At 48.1% G+C, this 15,892-nt stretch overlaps 2 protein-coding genes across 11 annotated transcripts; one reads left to right on the top strand and one right to left on the bottom strand.

The window, feature by feature from the left end:
* The first annotated feature begins 502 nt into the window (after positions 1 to 502).
* LOC100279793 (uncharacterized) lies at positions 503 to 11,153 on the top strand. Of its 3 annotated transcripts, none has more exons than NM_001152751.1 (6): positions 512 to 771; positions 6,069 to 6,236; positions 7,974 to 8,517; positions 8,796 to 8,961; positions 9,052 to 9,210; positions 10,217 to 11,151. In NM_001152751.1, the coding sequence occupies exons 1-6, from the start codon at positions 538 to 540 to the stop codon at positions 10,785 to 10,787; spliced, it is 1,842 nt and encodes a 613-aa protein (NP_001146223.1). In that variant the 5' UTR covers positions 512 to 537; the 3' UTR covers positions 10,788 to 11,151. The 3 variants fall into 3 exon arrangements, with proteins under 3 accessions (XP_035816429.1, NP_001146223.1, XP_020396058.1); XM_020540469.3 differs by lacking the exon at positions 512 to 771 and adding an exon at positions 1,273 to 1,466 and having other exon boundaries at positions 10,217 to 11,153; XM_035960536.1 differs by lacking the exon at positions 6,069 to 6,236 and having other exon boundaries at positions 503 to 771; positions 10,217 to 11,153.
* A 270-nt stretch (positions 11,154 to 11,423) lies between these two features.
* On the bottom strand, positions 11,424 to 14,999 carry LOC100384069 (uncharacterized). Of its 8 annotated transcripts, none has more exons than XM_020540668.3 (3): positions 14,761 to 14,999; positions 14,617 to 14,685; positions 11,424 to 14,109 (listed from the first exon to the last, which is right to left on the bottom strand). In XM_020540668.3, the coding sequence occupies exon 3, from the start codon at positions 13,347 to 13,349 to the stop codon at positions 11,673 to 11,675; it is 1,677 nt and encodes a 558-aa protein (XP_020396257.1). In that variant the 5' UTR covers positions 13,350 to 14,109; positions 14,617 to 14,685; positions 14,761 to 14,999; the 3' UTR covers positions 11,424 to 11,672. The 8 variants fall into 8 exon arrangements, with proteins under 8 accessions (XP_020396257.1, XP_008651758.1, XP_035816587.1 ...); XM_008653536.4 differs by having other exon boundaries at positions 11,424 to 13,519; XM_035960694.1 differs by lacking the exon at positions 14,617 to 14,685 and having other exon boundaries at positions 11,424 to 13,519; positions 13,878 to 14,109.
* Between the last annotated feature and the right edge of the window lie 893 nt (positions 15,000 to 15,892).

Here is a 15,892-nt window from a genome sequence, read left to right as displayed (position 1 = left end):
TTTCTGCTGTGCGCCTCAGCTCTGACAGGTATCCCATGCAGAATTTAACCCACATTTCCACCACCACCACGGCCCCAGCGCACGTGAAACGTCACTCGTCACTGCCAACGGGACCACCAGAGTGCGGGGCCCAGTATCCAGGGACGTAACAAAAAGAGAGCTTACGGTGCCCCAAAGAGCCGACCCCGCAGCCAGCCAAGGTCGCTGTCTGCACTCCACTGGCCCCACCGGTTTCGTGCCGCGGTTGCTCTGCTCACGCTCACGCGCACGCCACGTCCCCCCACGCTTGCTCCGCTTCCGGCCAGCCCCTGCGATTTCGCGCACGTAGCAGGGGCACAAGGGGCAATCCACGTGCCCCCATTAATCAAGTCAACACGAGTCGCGGCCTCCCACACCACGCTGCCCCCGCAACCAGCCGGGGCCACTTTCCCCAAACTGCCCTTCCCACCATCCCCTCTAGGCTCCAAAACCACCACCTAGCTGCTCGTCGCTCCTTGTCTCGTCTCCTTCACTCACCTCCCCCCGCGGCCCGCGCCAATGGCCGATTCGCCAAACCCTAGCTCCGGCGACCTTCCCGCCGGCGCTGGGTGCTCGCCGGAGAAGCCGGTCCTGGCGGATCGACGTGTGTCTGCGCTCGCCGGCGCCGGCGCGAGGTACAAGGCCATGTCCCCCGCGCGGCTGCCGATATCGCGGGAGCCGTGCCTCACCATCCCCACCGGGTTTAGCCCCGGAGCTCTCCTCGAGTCCCCCGTCCTCCTCAACAACTTCAAGGTAAATTTACCGCGCCTCCCTGTATCTGCCACTCGCGCCACTCACTCACTGCTCCCGTGGGATCTGCGAGTTCCGCCGCCTCCATGTCACGCAGAGGTTGATTCGGGGCGGGGGAAAGAGGGATTCCGATGCGCATTAGCTTTGTTTCCTAGTTTATGAGACATTTGCGCCGGTGGGATTGAGTCGTGGAGCCGGAATATCGAGCTTTTGCCCCGCGCTTTCGCATTTCCGGTGGTGATATGCGGCTTCTGGAGCTGCCTTTCCCGCTGGGTTCTCGGGGATATGGTTGTTTTTGCTCGGCTCCTCCTTCTGGGGCGCCCCTGCGCCGTCTATTTGGTGCGGGGTGATGGGGAGAGCTGTTGCTTGTGCGTCTGGGGGAATTATTCTGTCCGGCACACGCTTAGTGGCCCAGAGAACAAATCATTGCGTGGCTTGGCATTTCTCTCGTGAGGGCTTTAAAGGGCCTTATTTAAGGAAATGTCTCCTCAGCCTCGGGTGGTATGGTACTAGTCTCGACTGCTAAGGGATGGTACACTTCCATAAAGAAAGCATCAAGCTGCTGGGGAAAAGAAAAGAGTGAATTTTGCAAGCTTCGACTATGGATGGCCATTTCGTTGCTGTTCTTTTGTTGAGATTGGTTTAAGTGCTGTCTCTGGTTTTCGTTCTTCTTTCTGACTACTCTCAACCCGAAATCAGTGAGGATAGGATGCTTGATTACAGATTCATAATTATTTTTCTGTTACAGTTTGTTGTTACCGTTGACATTCTTTTATGTTCCCTTTTCCAATCATTAGATGCTTGGCAAATATATTCTTCTCACTGAAGTAAGAATTAATGAAGTTAGTATCCATTTCAGATTTCACCGGTGGTTCTAATAAACCTTTAAGGGCTTGTTGACACCTTTTTTGGGTGCCAAACACTCAACAAGAACCGGCGGCGGTGCTCTCTGCACAGGCGCGGACGGTCCGCGACCAGGGACCGGACGGTCCGCGACCTGGAGCAGGGGCAAAGATTTCCTGCCTGACGGCCGGACGGTCCGCGCCTACAGGCCGGACGGTCCGCGCGTGCGCAGGGGGTGGCGAAGGTCGCCGGCGGCGCCTGGATCTCGCTCCCGGGAGGGACCCCGTCGGGGAAGAGAGATCCTAGGTGTTGTCTAGGCTCGGCAGGCCGACCTAGACTCCTCTAATCGACGTAGAGTCGAAGAGAGGCGGAGAATTTGGAGATTGATAGGCTAAACTAGAACTAGACTAGAACTATTCCTAATGCGTAAGGTAAAAACGAGAAATAGACTTGATTTGTTCGATTGATGGGGGTTCAATCGGCCGTAGCCCTTCATCTATATAAAGGGGAGGTCTGGATCCGCTTCCAACTGATTTCCGAATTAATCCCGCGGTTTTAGGTAACAAATCCCGCGAGAAACTAGGAACCCTAACTGACTCTGCGCGCGCGTGGACCGTCCGCGCCACCACCGCGGACTGTCCGGACCGCGGACCGTCCGGCCTCAGCGCCGGACTGTCCGCGCTGCTCAATTTGACTTCCAACATATGCCCCCCTGCCTTTTGGTGAAGGTTGACGAACCAAAAGCATATGAACTAAGCCTGATGTAAGTCACCGGCTTTTCAATGTGGAGCTCATTCAATAAAGCACCAATGTATAAAGGCCGTTTCAGATTGTATCTTTCTCGGCCATGACCGTTTGATCAATGGATCAATAGGAATAGAATGGAGGTGCCCCCCAGCCTGGATAGACAAAGGGACTATACATATACCATGGATTCATCATCGTACCATTCCATGTTTGAACAGGATAATATACCGACGATGAGTAAACGGGTTGAAAGTACCTTGGTCTCATAGGATGAATAGGCGATGCTTGTTGTGTCGCCTTTCGAGCCGTTTTGTTTACCCGTTTTGTTTTAGCAGGTGACCGATGTTTCTTCGTTGACCGATCACGTAGAACGGTCTTCTTGCTAGTATTCTTGGAGAGTAACTGATCAAAGGTAGAGTCAGTTTTGATCAACCGACCATATGTGCTTTGCCGTTGCGTCTCTTTCCCTTTTAAGACTTTGTGTGGAGGCTGACGCCTTTGGCCATAGGCGGATTGTCCGGCAGAGTTAGCCGAACCGTCTGTCTGAGCACCGGACTGTCCGCACGTAGGTGTCACACCGTCTGTGATGCTCAGGCCAGGCTGTCGTGCTTGGCTCATTAATTGTGCCTGCCCCCCGGTGCCTCCGGACTTTTTAGCCTTATCGTCCGGAGCCTTTCGAGCAATCTCCTTTTGCGATATATTTGACGTGCGAGGATCGTCAATGATGATGTCCTTGCTTTTGCTTTTATCGGCCATTTCGGGCCGAACTAAGATCTTTTCGCATGCGACATCTATTGTATTAACAGGAAATGGTTGTGTGTCCACTTGCATTTCCTGAAAAGCCAACCGGCCCTCATTTATGGCCGATTGTACCTGTCGACGAAAAACATTACAGTCATTGGTGGCATGAGAGAAAGAATTATGCCACTTACAATAAGCACGCCTCTTTAATTCATCTATAGGAGGGATATTATGAGTTAATTTAATGTTGCCATTTTTAAGTAGCTCATCAAATATCTTATCGCATTTGGCAACATTAAAGGTGAATTTAATCTCTTCTTGCCGATTCTTTTGAACCGGCTGCAAGGAAGAACATGCTGAAGATTTGGCCTTTGTTGGCCAAATAAACTCAGCGGTATATACATCTGCGGATTCATCATCTGAACTATCACGCTCTATTAGATGTATAGTACGGGCGACCGATTTTGATGTCTCTTTAAATCGGCTTTCACAGGCTAAAGCCCGCTGATGTAGCTGGGCTATCGAAAAGAACTGGGTTCCATCTAATTTGTCTCTTAAGTAGGATAGCAACCCATTAAAAGCTAGCCCTGCTAGCTCTTTATCTGCAACATGGATCCGAAAGCATCGGTTTCTAGTGTCCCGGAACCTCCGGATATAATCATTAACCGATTCTTCGCGTCCTTGTCGGACTGAAGCTAAGTCAGCTAATCCTAATTCATATTCCCCGGCAAAGAAATGTTCATGAAATTTATTTTCTAACTCATTCCAGGAATTAATGGAATTAGGAGGCAGGGCGGCGTACCATGCAAAAGCAGTACCAGTAAGTGATAAAGAAAATAACCGAACACGAAATGCTTCTCCATCAGCCAATTCGCCTAGGTGCGCTAGGAACTGGCCTATGTGTTCGTATGTGCTTCTCCCATTCTCACCAGAAAACTTAGAAAATTCCGGTATCCTTGCCCCTTGTGGATATGGGACAATGTCAAACCGGTGATTATATGGCTTTTGATATGATTGCCCTACTCTGGCTACATTAACTCCGAACTTATCTCGAAATAGTTCAGTCATCTCTTCCCTAATTTTTTCCATTGCACCCGGTGGTAGACCACCGGATCCTGGGCTGTGGGGCTCATTTGGTCGGGTATTAGTATACCGACCTTCTTGTCGTGACCGATCGATAGTGTTGATCGGTCTGTGATTATATGGTGCATTATGGTTTAAATATGTAGAAGGCGAAATATACTGCTGTTGTGGTGTGTAATAATTTGGTGTATGGTGTGCAACAGCAGGTTCCACATATGTGTATCCGGTTTGTACGGTGGTACATCCGAACTGGCCGGTCGTGTTCGCCATTACTGGGGCGCCACGCGGTAGTCCCGGTATGGCCCCGGACTGTCCGGCATAGAGAGCCGGACGGTCCGCGTAAGGGTCGGTCGGTCCGGGTAGCATCTCGGACGGTCCGACCGCGTCCAGGGTCGCCGATCTGCCAAACAGGGACGGCGACGGTCCTAGGGCAGCCCCGGACTGTCCGGCAGAGCAAGCCGGACGGTCCGCGTATGGGCCGGATGGTCTGGGCAGAAGCTCGGACGGTCCGACCGTATTCAGGGGCGCCGATCTGCCAAGCAGGGATGGCGGCGGTGGTACTTGCCCTGGATATGAGTTCATCGGCATACCATATAATGGTTGGGTCTGCAAATCCCCATTTGTTGCCGATGTATTAGACATAGATATCCTGTTGCTAGTCTCATATGATGGAAAACTAGGAGCAACAGACTTCTCCAACGTATGCGTTAATTTTCTAATTGACTCTTCTAACCCTCCAATCTGTTGTTTCATTTGATTCTGCTGATGATCTACATACTGTTTAATAAAGTGGATGTCGTCGGGTTTACTTACGTTGGGGACTTGAAGCGAAGATAGAAGAGATGCGACGTCGGTCTCTCCATGTTTGACAACTTTCTGGTGGCGATCCACCGTGTACTGTGATAAGAATTTCTCCCTCGCTTGACGCATGTAGTCCTCGTATTGCTGTTGCTCATCGGCCGTCAGACTTTCAACAGCCGGCTTCAGGATATTGTCCGGGGAGATATCAGTGTGATCTTTAGAACCGGCCATTTGAGGGCCTGATTTTTAGTAGATCTAAACACCTTCCCCAGCGGAGTCGCCAAAAGTATGTTGACACCTTTTTTGGGTGCCAAACACTCAACAAGAACCGGCGGCGGTGCTCTCTGCACAGGCGCGGACGGTCCGCGACCAGGGACCGGACGGTCCGCGACCTGGAGCAGGGGCAAAGATTTCCTGCCTGACGGCCGGACGGTCCGCGCCTACAGGCCGGACGGTCCGCGCGTGCGCAGGGGGTGGCGAAGGTCGCCGGCGGCGCCTGGATCTCGCTCCCGGGAGGGACCCCGTCGGGGAGGAGAGATCCTAGGTGTTGTCTAGGCTCGGCAGGCCGACCTAGACTCCTCTTATCGACGTAGAGTCGAAGAGAGGCGGAGAATTTGGAGATTGATAGGCTAAACTAGAACTAGACTAGAACTATTCCTAATGCGTAAGGTAAAAACGAGAAATAGACTTGATTTGTTCGATTGATGGGGGTTCAATCGGCCGTAGCCCTTCATCTATATAAAGGGGAGGTCTGGATCCGCTTCCAACTGATTTCCGAATTAATCCCGCGGTTTTAGGTAACAAATCCCGCGAGAAACTAGGAACCCTAACTGACTCTGCGCGCGCGCGGACCGTCCGCGCCACCACCGCGGACTGTCCGGACCGCGGACCGTCCGGCCTCAGCGCCGGACTGTCCGCGCTGCTCAATTTGACTTCCAACAGGGCTTAAATAATACTAATTGTCATAGCAGAAACACTTTGAACAAGTTGTGTGAGTGTTGTTCTACACGATTTGATATTAAGTGATTCATATAGATATATTTTATCCTGCTGGACAAATAATCAATATGCATTTTTTTATTTAGGTTGAACCGTCTCCCACAACCGGTACTCTGAGCATGGCTGCAAACATGAACAAGAGCACTCATCCGGACATACTGCCTTCGCCTAGGGATAATTCAGCTGATAGTGGCCAAGAAGATGGAGGCTCTCGGGAGTTTGAATTCAAGCCTCATCTCAATTCTCAATCGTCGGTATGGAACCATTATTGGAATGGTTGCTTTTTTAGAATTCTTTAGCACTATAGAACACAACATCTTGAGGATCTTGTTTATATGTGAAGTACCAAAAAAAACTTCATCTTGTATATCAGCAAATGGAGTTTAAGCATTTTGTTTGTATGATACCATTAAATATAATCTACAAAATTATAAGCTCACCACTTCCTTTTAGCAGCATGATGCTCGCTTATTGTTTAATCCTTATCTTATTAGTATTCAGAGATACAGCTAACTGGTTTCAATGTTTTACATTTTAGATAGGACCATAGGAGCTCTATATTGCATTCTGGTTCATTGATTCTTTTTGTTTTTTAGGTTCTAAACACCCCCTTTCTACTGTGTTCTACTACTTCTGTCCCGTTATACCAGGCATATTGTGGTTTTTCATTTTGACCATAATACTGGGCATGCTGGAATATCGAGGGGACACTTAATTAGACCACCCAAAACCGAAACTTCTCATGCATGCAAATAGCCCAGCTTTGAAGCTTGACATGCATAGAATGGTACTTTTGGTCCATTAAATGAAGGCGTGGATGCAAACATGGCCTGTATATTGCTGGGCAGAAACGGAACGACAGTTAGTTTTCATGGCCGGGGACACAGATTTGCATGTGATTGAAGGTTGTCCTTGGTATCTGCAAACAACCTTGTCACACCTGGTAAAAGGGAATGGAGTAACAGTCATGTGCATGTTTCTTTGATAAAATTGTAATTACATTTTACCAACGCCATGATTTGTTAGCGTTCTTCAATAGTTGTATAGGTATCAACAAGTTAGTCAGATAACATAACTGGTTACCCTCTATCCCCCCTGCTGTTTTATTTTTGGAATTAGGGAATGAATTCTGGCATGAAGTGGATTTGAGCTCTTGAATGTTATATTGGAATTCGAGTAACTCATTTTTATTGGGTCTAGTGCATGTTGTCATTAGTCTAATTTTTCTACTTGGATTTCCTAGAAATAAAAAGTAGGTGACACCGCTCATTATCATGGTTTGTGAAAATTACCCTAGGGCTTGCAAATGACTCGAAGGTGACCAGGGACCTGCTATTGATCATCCAGTATTAATTTTTAAACTGAATAACTGACCACATATGAGTGACACTGTTGTGTTTGTGACTTTGTGTATACCATAATTTCAAGTCTGAATGAGTTTTTGTTCTGTTACATTCTGGCTTGATAACCTATAAAATGCTACACTGGAAAATGGATTGATTAAGGAATATATGTTATGATTAAGTGATAGGACAGTTAGAGGTAAAAAGGTTGCTAGTGTACTTACACATGTACAACAAGCCTGTGAATTTAGGTTACAAAGAGGAAAATCTGTCAGGAATTTCGTAGGAATAGTCCACGAGCGAAGTGGCGTGGATGTTTCCTTATAAAATTTCCATGGCATTCCTATGTTGCAGTACTTAAAGGATTACTCTTTTTGTGCCTTCGGTTATTATCAACAAAATAGGGTGTTCTACTTCTAATTTCAAAATCGAATGAAATTGATATTCTTATATTTTGTCCTGAGTCTTAACTAGTCTGCCCTTATATGTGTAAAAGTTCTCTTTTTGTATAACTGTTAAGTTTTTATGAAAACTTCAGTATTTATTGTGATCTACCCATATGGGCTTCTGTGTTTCTTATTCTTGTTGACTTCCGCTGTAAATTATTTTGTATCCCATTCCCATGACATGCATAGTGCTCACATGCAGGCTACTGCAGTCAACAATCAAAATCATCATGACATTCCTATGCAAAATCATGGCTCAAATCATGCCTCACCATCTAGCAATTTGATGACTGAAAATAAACCTCTATGCTCACGGGAATCGAGTCACACAGCAAATGTTTCAAGTGCTCCAAACCAACCTGTTTCAATAGTTTGTCCATCTGACAACATGCCTGCTGAAGTTGGTACATCAGAGATGCACCTGATAAATAGCTCTGAAAATGCTGCCCAGGAGACACAAACTGAAAATGTAGCTGAAAAATCAGCAGAGGATGGCTATAATTGGCGCAAATATGGACAGAAGCATGTCAAGGGAAGTGAAAATCCTAGAAGTTATTACAAGTGCACTCATCCTAATTGTGAAGTTAAAAAGCTATTAGAGCGTTCGCTTGATGGTCAGATTACTGAAGTTGTTTATAAAGGGCATCATAATCATCCCAAGCCCCAACCAAATAGAAGGTTAGCTGCTGGTGCAGTTCCTTCAAGCCAGGCTGAAGAAAGATACGATGGTGTGGCACCTATTGAAGGTGAGTGTGCCATGGTTTCTGTAATTATGTTGGATTCCGGTGTATTGCAATTTCGAATTGAGCATACATATGTATATATATAGTTTTGCATTATGAAGCATTTTCTTGTTCGTCTTGCATGTCTGTTTCAATTGCTTTTATAACAACTTTAGTTCCTGACTCTTCCAAATTCTTGAGAAGGAATGATTTGAACATACAGTGATCATTTGATACTAAGTTTCTTAATGTTTACCTGTGACATTTTGTTGGGTCTGAGAATTTTTTCTGTTAATATGCAGACAAACCTTCAAATATTTATTCCAACCTCTGTAACCAAGCACATTCAGCTGGCATGGTTGATAATGTTCCGGGTCCAGCAAGTGATGATGATGTTGATGCTGGAGGTGGAAGACCCTACCCTGGGGATGACTCTAATGATGATGATGACTTGGACTCAAAACGCAGGTAGAGCATGGTTTAAAACTTTGACTCAGTATGCCCTAAAGTTTCTCCCTTTCCAACTGCTAATCCTGTACTCCACAACTGCGTGACTAGGAAAATGGAATCTGCTGGTATCGATGCTGCTTTGATGGGTAAACCAAATCGCGAGCCCCGTGTCGTTGTACAAACTGTTAGTGAAGTTGATATCTTGGATGATGGGTATCGCTGGCGCAAATATGGGCAGAAAGTAGTGAAAGGAAACCCTAACCCACGGTCAGTATTCATTTTGTTCATTATTTTTGCCACTATTATGTTTCCGTTCTGTGTTTGACATTCACCATTATCTGACAAAGTCGGGTTACATTATTTGGACCAGAAACTAGGAAATGTTCGTAATCAGCATATTTGTTGCAATTGATTATTTACGTACCTGTTGATTTTTTGCCCTTCCTATTTTTTTTGTTCCTATGTTCTGAAAGGTTGACTTTGAACAAATTAGAAGGCAGATCTGGTTAAGATGTATGTTGAAAGATACAAAAACTGCTACGGACATATATCTCAAATATTTAGCCTTATTAAGATCTGTCCATGTGTCTCTTCAAGGTCCCTCATAGCTAGGGTCCATTCATTCTGTTGATTTGTGCCGCCATTTTGTACTGTTTGGCACCTGATTTGGGCAGATACTAGCCAACACTATTATTATGCCTTCTATTCCCTTCACATAGATTGCATCTAACTACACAAGAATTAAAGATTTGAAAATATGTGAAGTGTATAAAGGGAATATCAGGTGCTTCACATTTTGTTTATTCCATCATACAAGTATATGTTGATTTATGTTTATATCCTAGCCTATCGCCCTACCTTGCACAAGTACATTTCATGTAGAAAATAAACATTGTCTCACACCCTTTTCCAAATATATGTAGTTTGCAGAAATAGTGCTTTTTTATTAATGACATGAGTCAAGGCAATCGGTTGGTTGGGATTTGTCTTCCATGTTTGGTATTTTCGTTCGAAGCCTTTCATGTAATTTAATTATGGCTGGGAAGTAAGGCTTGAAAGAACTTACTCTTAATTGGGTTGCTAGCTAGGCATGTGGACTCCAATTCGTGTTGGTTTGATACCTTTGGCGGCCAAAATTTTGATAGCGCTGTTCTTGTGATAACATTGGCATGCCTCTAGTTTTCTGCGCTTTCTTCTTTGGAAAAAATAAGAATGACAACACTAGGCAGTGCATTCATATGTAAAACATATTCAATTCTGTTCCTGATTGCAGGAGTTACTACAAATGCACACATACAGGATGCCCAGTCAGGAAACATGTTGAGAGAGCATCACATGACCCGAAGTCAGTGATCACAACATATGAAGGAAAACATAACCATGAAGTCCCTGCTTCCAGGAATGCAAGCCATGAGATGTCTGCAGCTCCCATGAAGCCGGTGGTGCATCCTATTAACAGCAGCATGCCAGGCTTTGGTGGCATGATGAGAGCATGCGATGCCAGGGCCTTCAACAATCAATATTCTCAGGCAGCCGAAAGTGACACCATCAGTCTTGACCTTGGTGTAGGTATCAGCCCTAACCACAGCGATGCAACAAACCAGATGCAGCCCTCAGTTCCGGAACCTATGCAGTATCAGATGCGACACATGGCTCCTGTGTACGGTAGCATGGGACTTCCAGGAATGCCTGTGCCAGCAATACCTGGAAATGTAGTAGCTAGCAGCATATACGGCTCCAGAGAAGAAAAAGGAAACGAAGGGTTTACTTTCAAAGCTGCACCTTTGGACCGATCAGCTAACTTATGTTACAGTAGTGCTGGTAACTTAGTGATGGGTCCATGAGTGCCTCTTCTGATGGCTATACCTCCATGAATCACACCTATCACCGTCGTCATGAAGTTCTCTTCGGAAGATGCTCTACCGTGTATCATCTTCACATAATTGGAGGCGGTCAAGGTATACCTGGGAGCTGCAGCGATGGCACATGATGTCTTTTGCTGTGTGGATGAACTCGCTGTATGTGACGCTGCAGCTAAACATTCGTTGTACAGCAAACCAGTTATGATTAATTAGATTATGATAATTTGGTTATGTAAACTTCTTTCTGGACAGAACCGAAGAGCCATCTGGTGGCAAAGCTTTGTTATCTCCTGCATATGAACGATGCCAGTTTGATATTCATATGAAATGAAATATATCATTTCACAAGTGCGGTTTCATCAGATATGCCAAAAAACCCCGCTAAATTTCTGCAAACCGGCGACTAGTTTGCCAACCTTATTTTTCCAGGGATTTTTATTTTTCTAATAAAAATTAATTCATTTTTTTTGGAAAAATAAGAATCTCTCTAGAAAATTGAGTTGCCACACTAGCCCTAAGTTGAATTATTTTTTCTGTTGTTTTTTTGCCCCAGTAGCAAAGTTTTCCGAAGGGTTTGTGGCATTTCTGACTGAGATCACTCTTCAGAATGCACCCGGATTTTCAAAGCAAAATCGATTAACTGAAACATATACTCGAACTTACTGCTACACATTATCAGGCTGGTAGTGACTGCCATCACAATTCACAACATCAGGTTATTAGGTTATAGGTGTTGTACAACTCAGTACCACCACAGGCTTCCTATATATAGTTTTAGTGCTCAGCCAAGCATATCTATACTAACAACGAGGTAGAAAGTCACAAGAAACATTCTCCACGAGGCCAACATTCTCCACGAGGCCAACACTAGTGCCATGCCGATGAAACAATGAGGGGCCTGTTCTTCCAGCCGAGGTAGAGCACGCCTTCCCTCTCGGCGAGCTTGTAGTCCGGCGAGTAGCTCTGCAGCAGCGTCTTGATGGTGGCGTTGACCAGCGCGCTGAGCGGGGACGGCCTGAACCCGGCCATCATGAGGCGCGCCTTCCACTTGCCGAACACCTCGTGCCGCTCCACCCGCTCCTCGCCCTCGCAGGCCACCAGGTTGACGATCTCCCGAGCCAGGCAGTGCTGCTCGATGTTGATCCGCTCCCTGTCGCCCCTGGGCAGCGCCAGGTCGATGGACTCGAAGATGGCCGCGTAGTAGTCCAGCGTCTCCGCGAACCGCTGCGCGAAGGGGGCCGTGTTGGTGTTGGACTCCTGCTCCACCAGCGTGAGCACCCTGGGCGACAGGCCCTTGACCAGCCTCAGGACCCGGTCCCTGTGGTTCGCCGTGCTCACGGTCTCGTCGGGGATATGGTGCAGCTCTAGAGTAAAGTTGACGGCGACGGCTTCGCCAGGGACGACGCCCAGATGCCCCTCCTCCACCTCGCTGCCGGAGATGGCGACCGCGTCGAACTGAAAGGGCACCTTGTAGAGGCCAGCGATGTGTGACAGCCTCTTGCCGACCAACTCTAAGCCGCCGCCTCGGGCGTAAGCTGAAACGGGATCATCAATGCCGGTGACCCTCACGAACGGTGGCCCGCCAGGCCGGGCCGCAAGGGCTTGGAGGAGAGAGACCCACTGCGCCCCCTGAGCGATGTGGAAGTCGATGATATGGATCCTGTCTTCTCCCTTGACGGCCTCCGCGATCGCGCCGTTGGCCGACATGTAGCCGAACTTGAAGTAGGGGCAGGCCTCGTACAGGAAGTGCATGTAGGAGAGGAGGTCGGAGCTCCTGGGCTCCTTACACCTCAGAGCCTTGTAGATGGAGCTGCCAGAGGCGGCGAGCCTGGCGACGAGACCTTCCACCATGTAGGCTCCCAGCCTCTCGAGCGGCTCGCCGGACACCGACACCATCTTCCTCAGCTCTGGGACCATCAGGTCGATGGAGTAGCCGTTGTTTTGCTCCACTGCCCTGGCGCAGGCGATCAGCAGCTCCTTCAGGTCCCCTCTAGGCACGCTCACCATGTTGTTCTTCCACTCCTCGGGCTCCACCGAAAGCCGGTCCGCTATGGCGATCTCGAGACTGTCCACGGTCTCTGGGTCCGTGTCCGTCCCCAGCATCACAGCCTCAAGATCCTTCAGTTTCTGCTTGAGGTCAGTAGGGTCCTCGGTGACACACGACGCGCTCGCAGGCGATCCGTTGCCATTGGTGGAGCCGGAGTGGCTGTCGTCATGAGAGTGAGACACAGGGCTGCGACTCCCGGCATGGACACTCTGACAGGAGGGAGAACCGTGCCCTGAGCAACCGGAAGCCGAAGAGGAGTCCAGCGTGTACTGCCTGCTGTGCGTCTCAAAGTCTTCAGACCCAGCATCCGGTGACTGAGACTGAGACTGAGACCTCACGGTGTAGTGACGCTGCGGCGCGACGTGGGCGTCCGAAGCTGACTGGTATGGATGGCAGAGGTGCTGTGAGCTACCAGAGTATAGGAATTGCTTGGGAGTCTGGCTTGGGATGTCGCCGAAGGGGTGCTGCACCATGCGGGAAGTTGGAGGGTCGGCCATACTTGTTCAGTAGAGAGTACGGTAGACTACTACAACTCCAAGTTATCAATTGCTTCTGGTATATGACAACAGGCACGTCCGATTTTGAGGTAAATTCAGAGATTTGCAATTTGATTGATGGTACGTGTGGATGTCTTCTAGTCCTCTGTTATATGAGGATGAAACAGAACCTGCAACAGTAAATTGAGCAGGTGAGAAACAGAACCTACTATACCAATAAGAATTACTCTCCCTGGGTTCTAATAATTAGATTCTATACTGCATCTAGATGTATAATAAAAATAATGTATCTACAAAGGCCAAAAAAACGCCTTATAGTTTAGAAGGTAGGGAGTAGTACTGAGGTTTGACAGTTAAATATGAGGACCACAGAAGTAAAAAACGCCTTACAGTTAAATTTACAGAAATAAATTTGGTGTGTCACTACTTGAGAATTACTTCATAAGAAAAGCCATGACAGAGCATGTAACTAGTTAGTCTAATCAGAAAACACTAGCTAGCTGTGAAAGCCGGATGTAGAACAATTACCGCTTCACTTTGGAGGGGTTTTCCACGTTAAATCCGTGTCTTCTCTGTGATTGATCCTATTTGTGTCGCATTCATTTATAACAATCCCCACTAAATTTGCATCCAAACAGGACCACAGTAACACACCGAGCCTCGACAGACACAAGCGCGACCAACTATCTCCAAATTCCTGGTGGCATGGCAGAGAGGGAACGCAACGCAACGCAGGTGGGCCGTAGCAAAACCTGAAAGGCTGACAAGAGAAAACCTACCGTGATTCTGCGTCATTGGTGAGGGATGTTCCGTACAGTCTCCTGCTGTCCTGCAGGCAGGAGTACATGCCGAGGACTGGTCCGAACAGTCAACACAAGATTTTTCCAACCCCGGCACAGGGAGTTTGACCCGCACGTTGAACCAACCAACCCACCCCCCGCGCAAGAATCTTAAAAAAAGCCAGAAAATTAGGTGGTCAAAAGCTTGTAGATCAGCTGTTGTTTTTAGATAGCGGATCGAGAAATCCGCGTACTAACCACCACCACTTCGTGAGCATCCTAAGACCTCATGGGTTGACGACATGGTCTCAAAAAAACAGAAACAGGAAATTCCCCCCCACAACGACCTCCTCACAAGCGAGGCATGAATGATGCGGCTGGATGTGCTGTACGAAGAACCTACGGGGATTGTGGACCAGTACGAGTTCTGCACCCGAAGCGGGGCTAACACGAGCATGCAGAGTTAACAGCAGAGGAGCTTCAAGTACCTGAAGATTGAAGCAAAGCAAGAGCGAAGACAGCAGCTTCTTCCGTCGTCACTCGCCAAACCGCACACGCTGACACGCCACAAGCCCCGAGCTAGTAGTACCAGCTACCCAAGGAAGGAGATGAAGGAAAGCAGCAGCACGTACCTCTCTCCCGTCGTCCGGCGGGGGCGCTCAGGCCACAGATCCTCCAGCTGCCGAGGCTTCCGTACTCGATCGGAGAGCGGACAGCCAGGCTCCCAAGCTGGTCGAGCAGACAGAGGGCAGTAACACAGGCCGGAGGAGGGAAGACGTGAAGAGGGGCTGGGCAGTGGGATGTTTCCGCCGAGGGAGGAGGTGAGGTGAGGTGAGGTGCAGTGCAGTGGGGCGTTTTGTCGGGGACTCGGGGTGGCGCCGCGTATTTCTACCCGCGTCGAGAGTGGCGTGGCGTCTACCCGCGTCCGTCAGTGCTTCGCCCGTGCGCGTCGTCCGTGACGCGCGGGCGGGGGGCTGCGGGGCCCGTCGCGCGCGTGTGTTCAAACCGTGGGTCCCGAGCCAGCCGCAGCCGCAGCCGGCGCACGGCGCGGTGCACGCACTGCCACTGCCCGGGGACTCGCACCGACGCCGGAGCGAAAAGATAGACGGAGCTCCATCAAAATCGTATAAACGAGGGAATCGCTGCTCGCGAACCGACTGTACAAGATGGGTTCGCATCGAATTTACTGCAACTTGTTCAGCTTGATGGCCACTGCCTGCGACGCTTTCCTGCACTGCACGATATATCACGTGCGCTATGCTGTCGCTCTGCCTGCACGAGGGGTAGGTTGAGGCCAGTTTTTTTTTTCTCTTTTCTTTTTAGGCCTCATTTGTTTGGTTAGAATTAAATTTCATTCTAATAATAATAATATGGACACAAATTAATTAAGTTAATATATTTATATATACAATTTATTATATATTATTCTAAATCATATGCAAGAGATAGTTATACAATACATTATGCTATAAAGAAGCAAGTACATGAGTGTGTTATAATTTGTACATTATAAAAGTAGCATGTAAATCTATATTTGTACATGTGTGCCGATCTGGCCCGACACGGTACGGGCCCACAAAGTCATGTCCTGCAAAAACATATCCCTAATTATGAGTTGTGCCGTACCAGCACCAGCACATAGGCCCAGTTATCGGCCTTCGGCACGGCCCACAATTAGTTCTGTGTGCCAGGCCGGACCAAATAGCTCAGAATACCTTAATGTGTCAGAACGGTCTATATACATACAACAGTAATACATAAACA

The sequence above is a fragment of the Zea mays genome, chromosome 7 (genome assembly GCF_902167145.1).
Source record: "Zea mays cultivar B73 chromosome 7, Zm-B73-REFERENCE-NAM-5.0, whole genome shotgun sequence".
Taxonomy (NCBI): Eukaryota; Viridiplantae; Streptophyta; class Magnoliopsida; order Poales; family Poaceae; genus Zea; species Zea mays.
The sequence above is the reverse complement of the archived record's forward strand: the minus strand, read 5'-3'. Positions and strand labels throughout refer to the sequence as shown.

What these genes read in the sequence shown, in the direction of transcription:
- LOC100279793 (NM_001152751.1), top strand. Translation starts at nt 538, where the DNA reads ATGGCCGATTCGCCAAACCCTAGCTCCGGCGACCTTCCCGCCGGCGCT. An exon ending in GACTTGGACTCAAAACGCAG is followed by an intron (nt 8,962 to 9,051) that starts GTAGAGCATGGT and finishes CTGCGTGACTAG; the next exon opens with GAAAATGGAATCTGCTGGTA. An exon ending in AAAGGAAACCCTAACCCACG is followed by an intron (nt 9,211 to 10,216) that starts GTCAGTATTCAT and finishes TCCTGATTGCAG; the next exon opens with GAGTTACTACAAATGCACAC.
- LOC100384069 (XM_020540666.3), bottom strand. Translation starts at nt 13,349, where the DNA reads ATGGCCGACCCTCCAACTTCCCGCATGGTGCAGCACCCCTTCGGCGAC.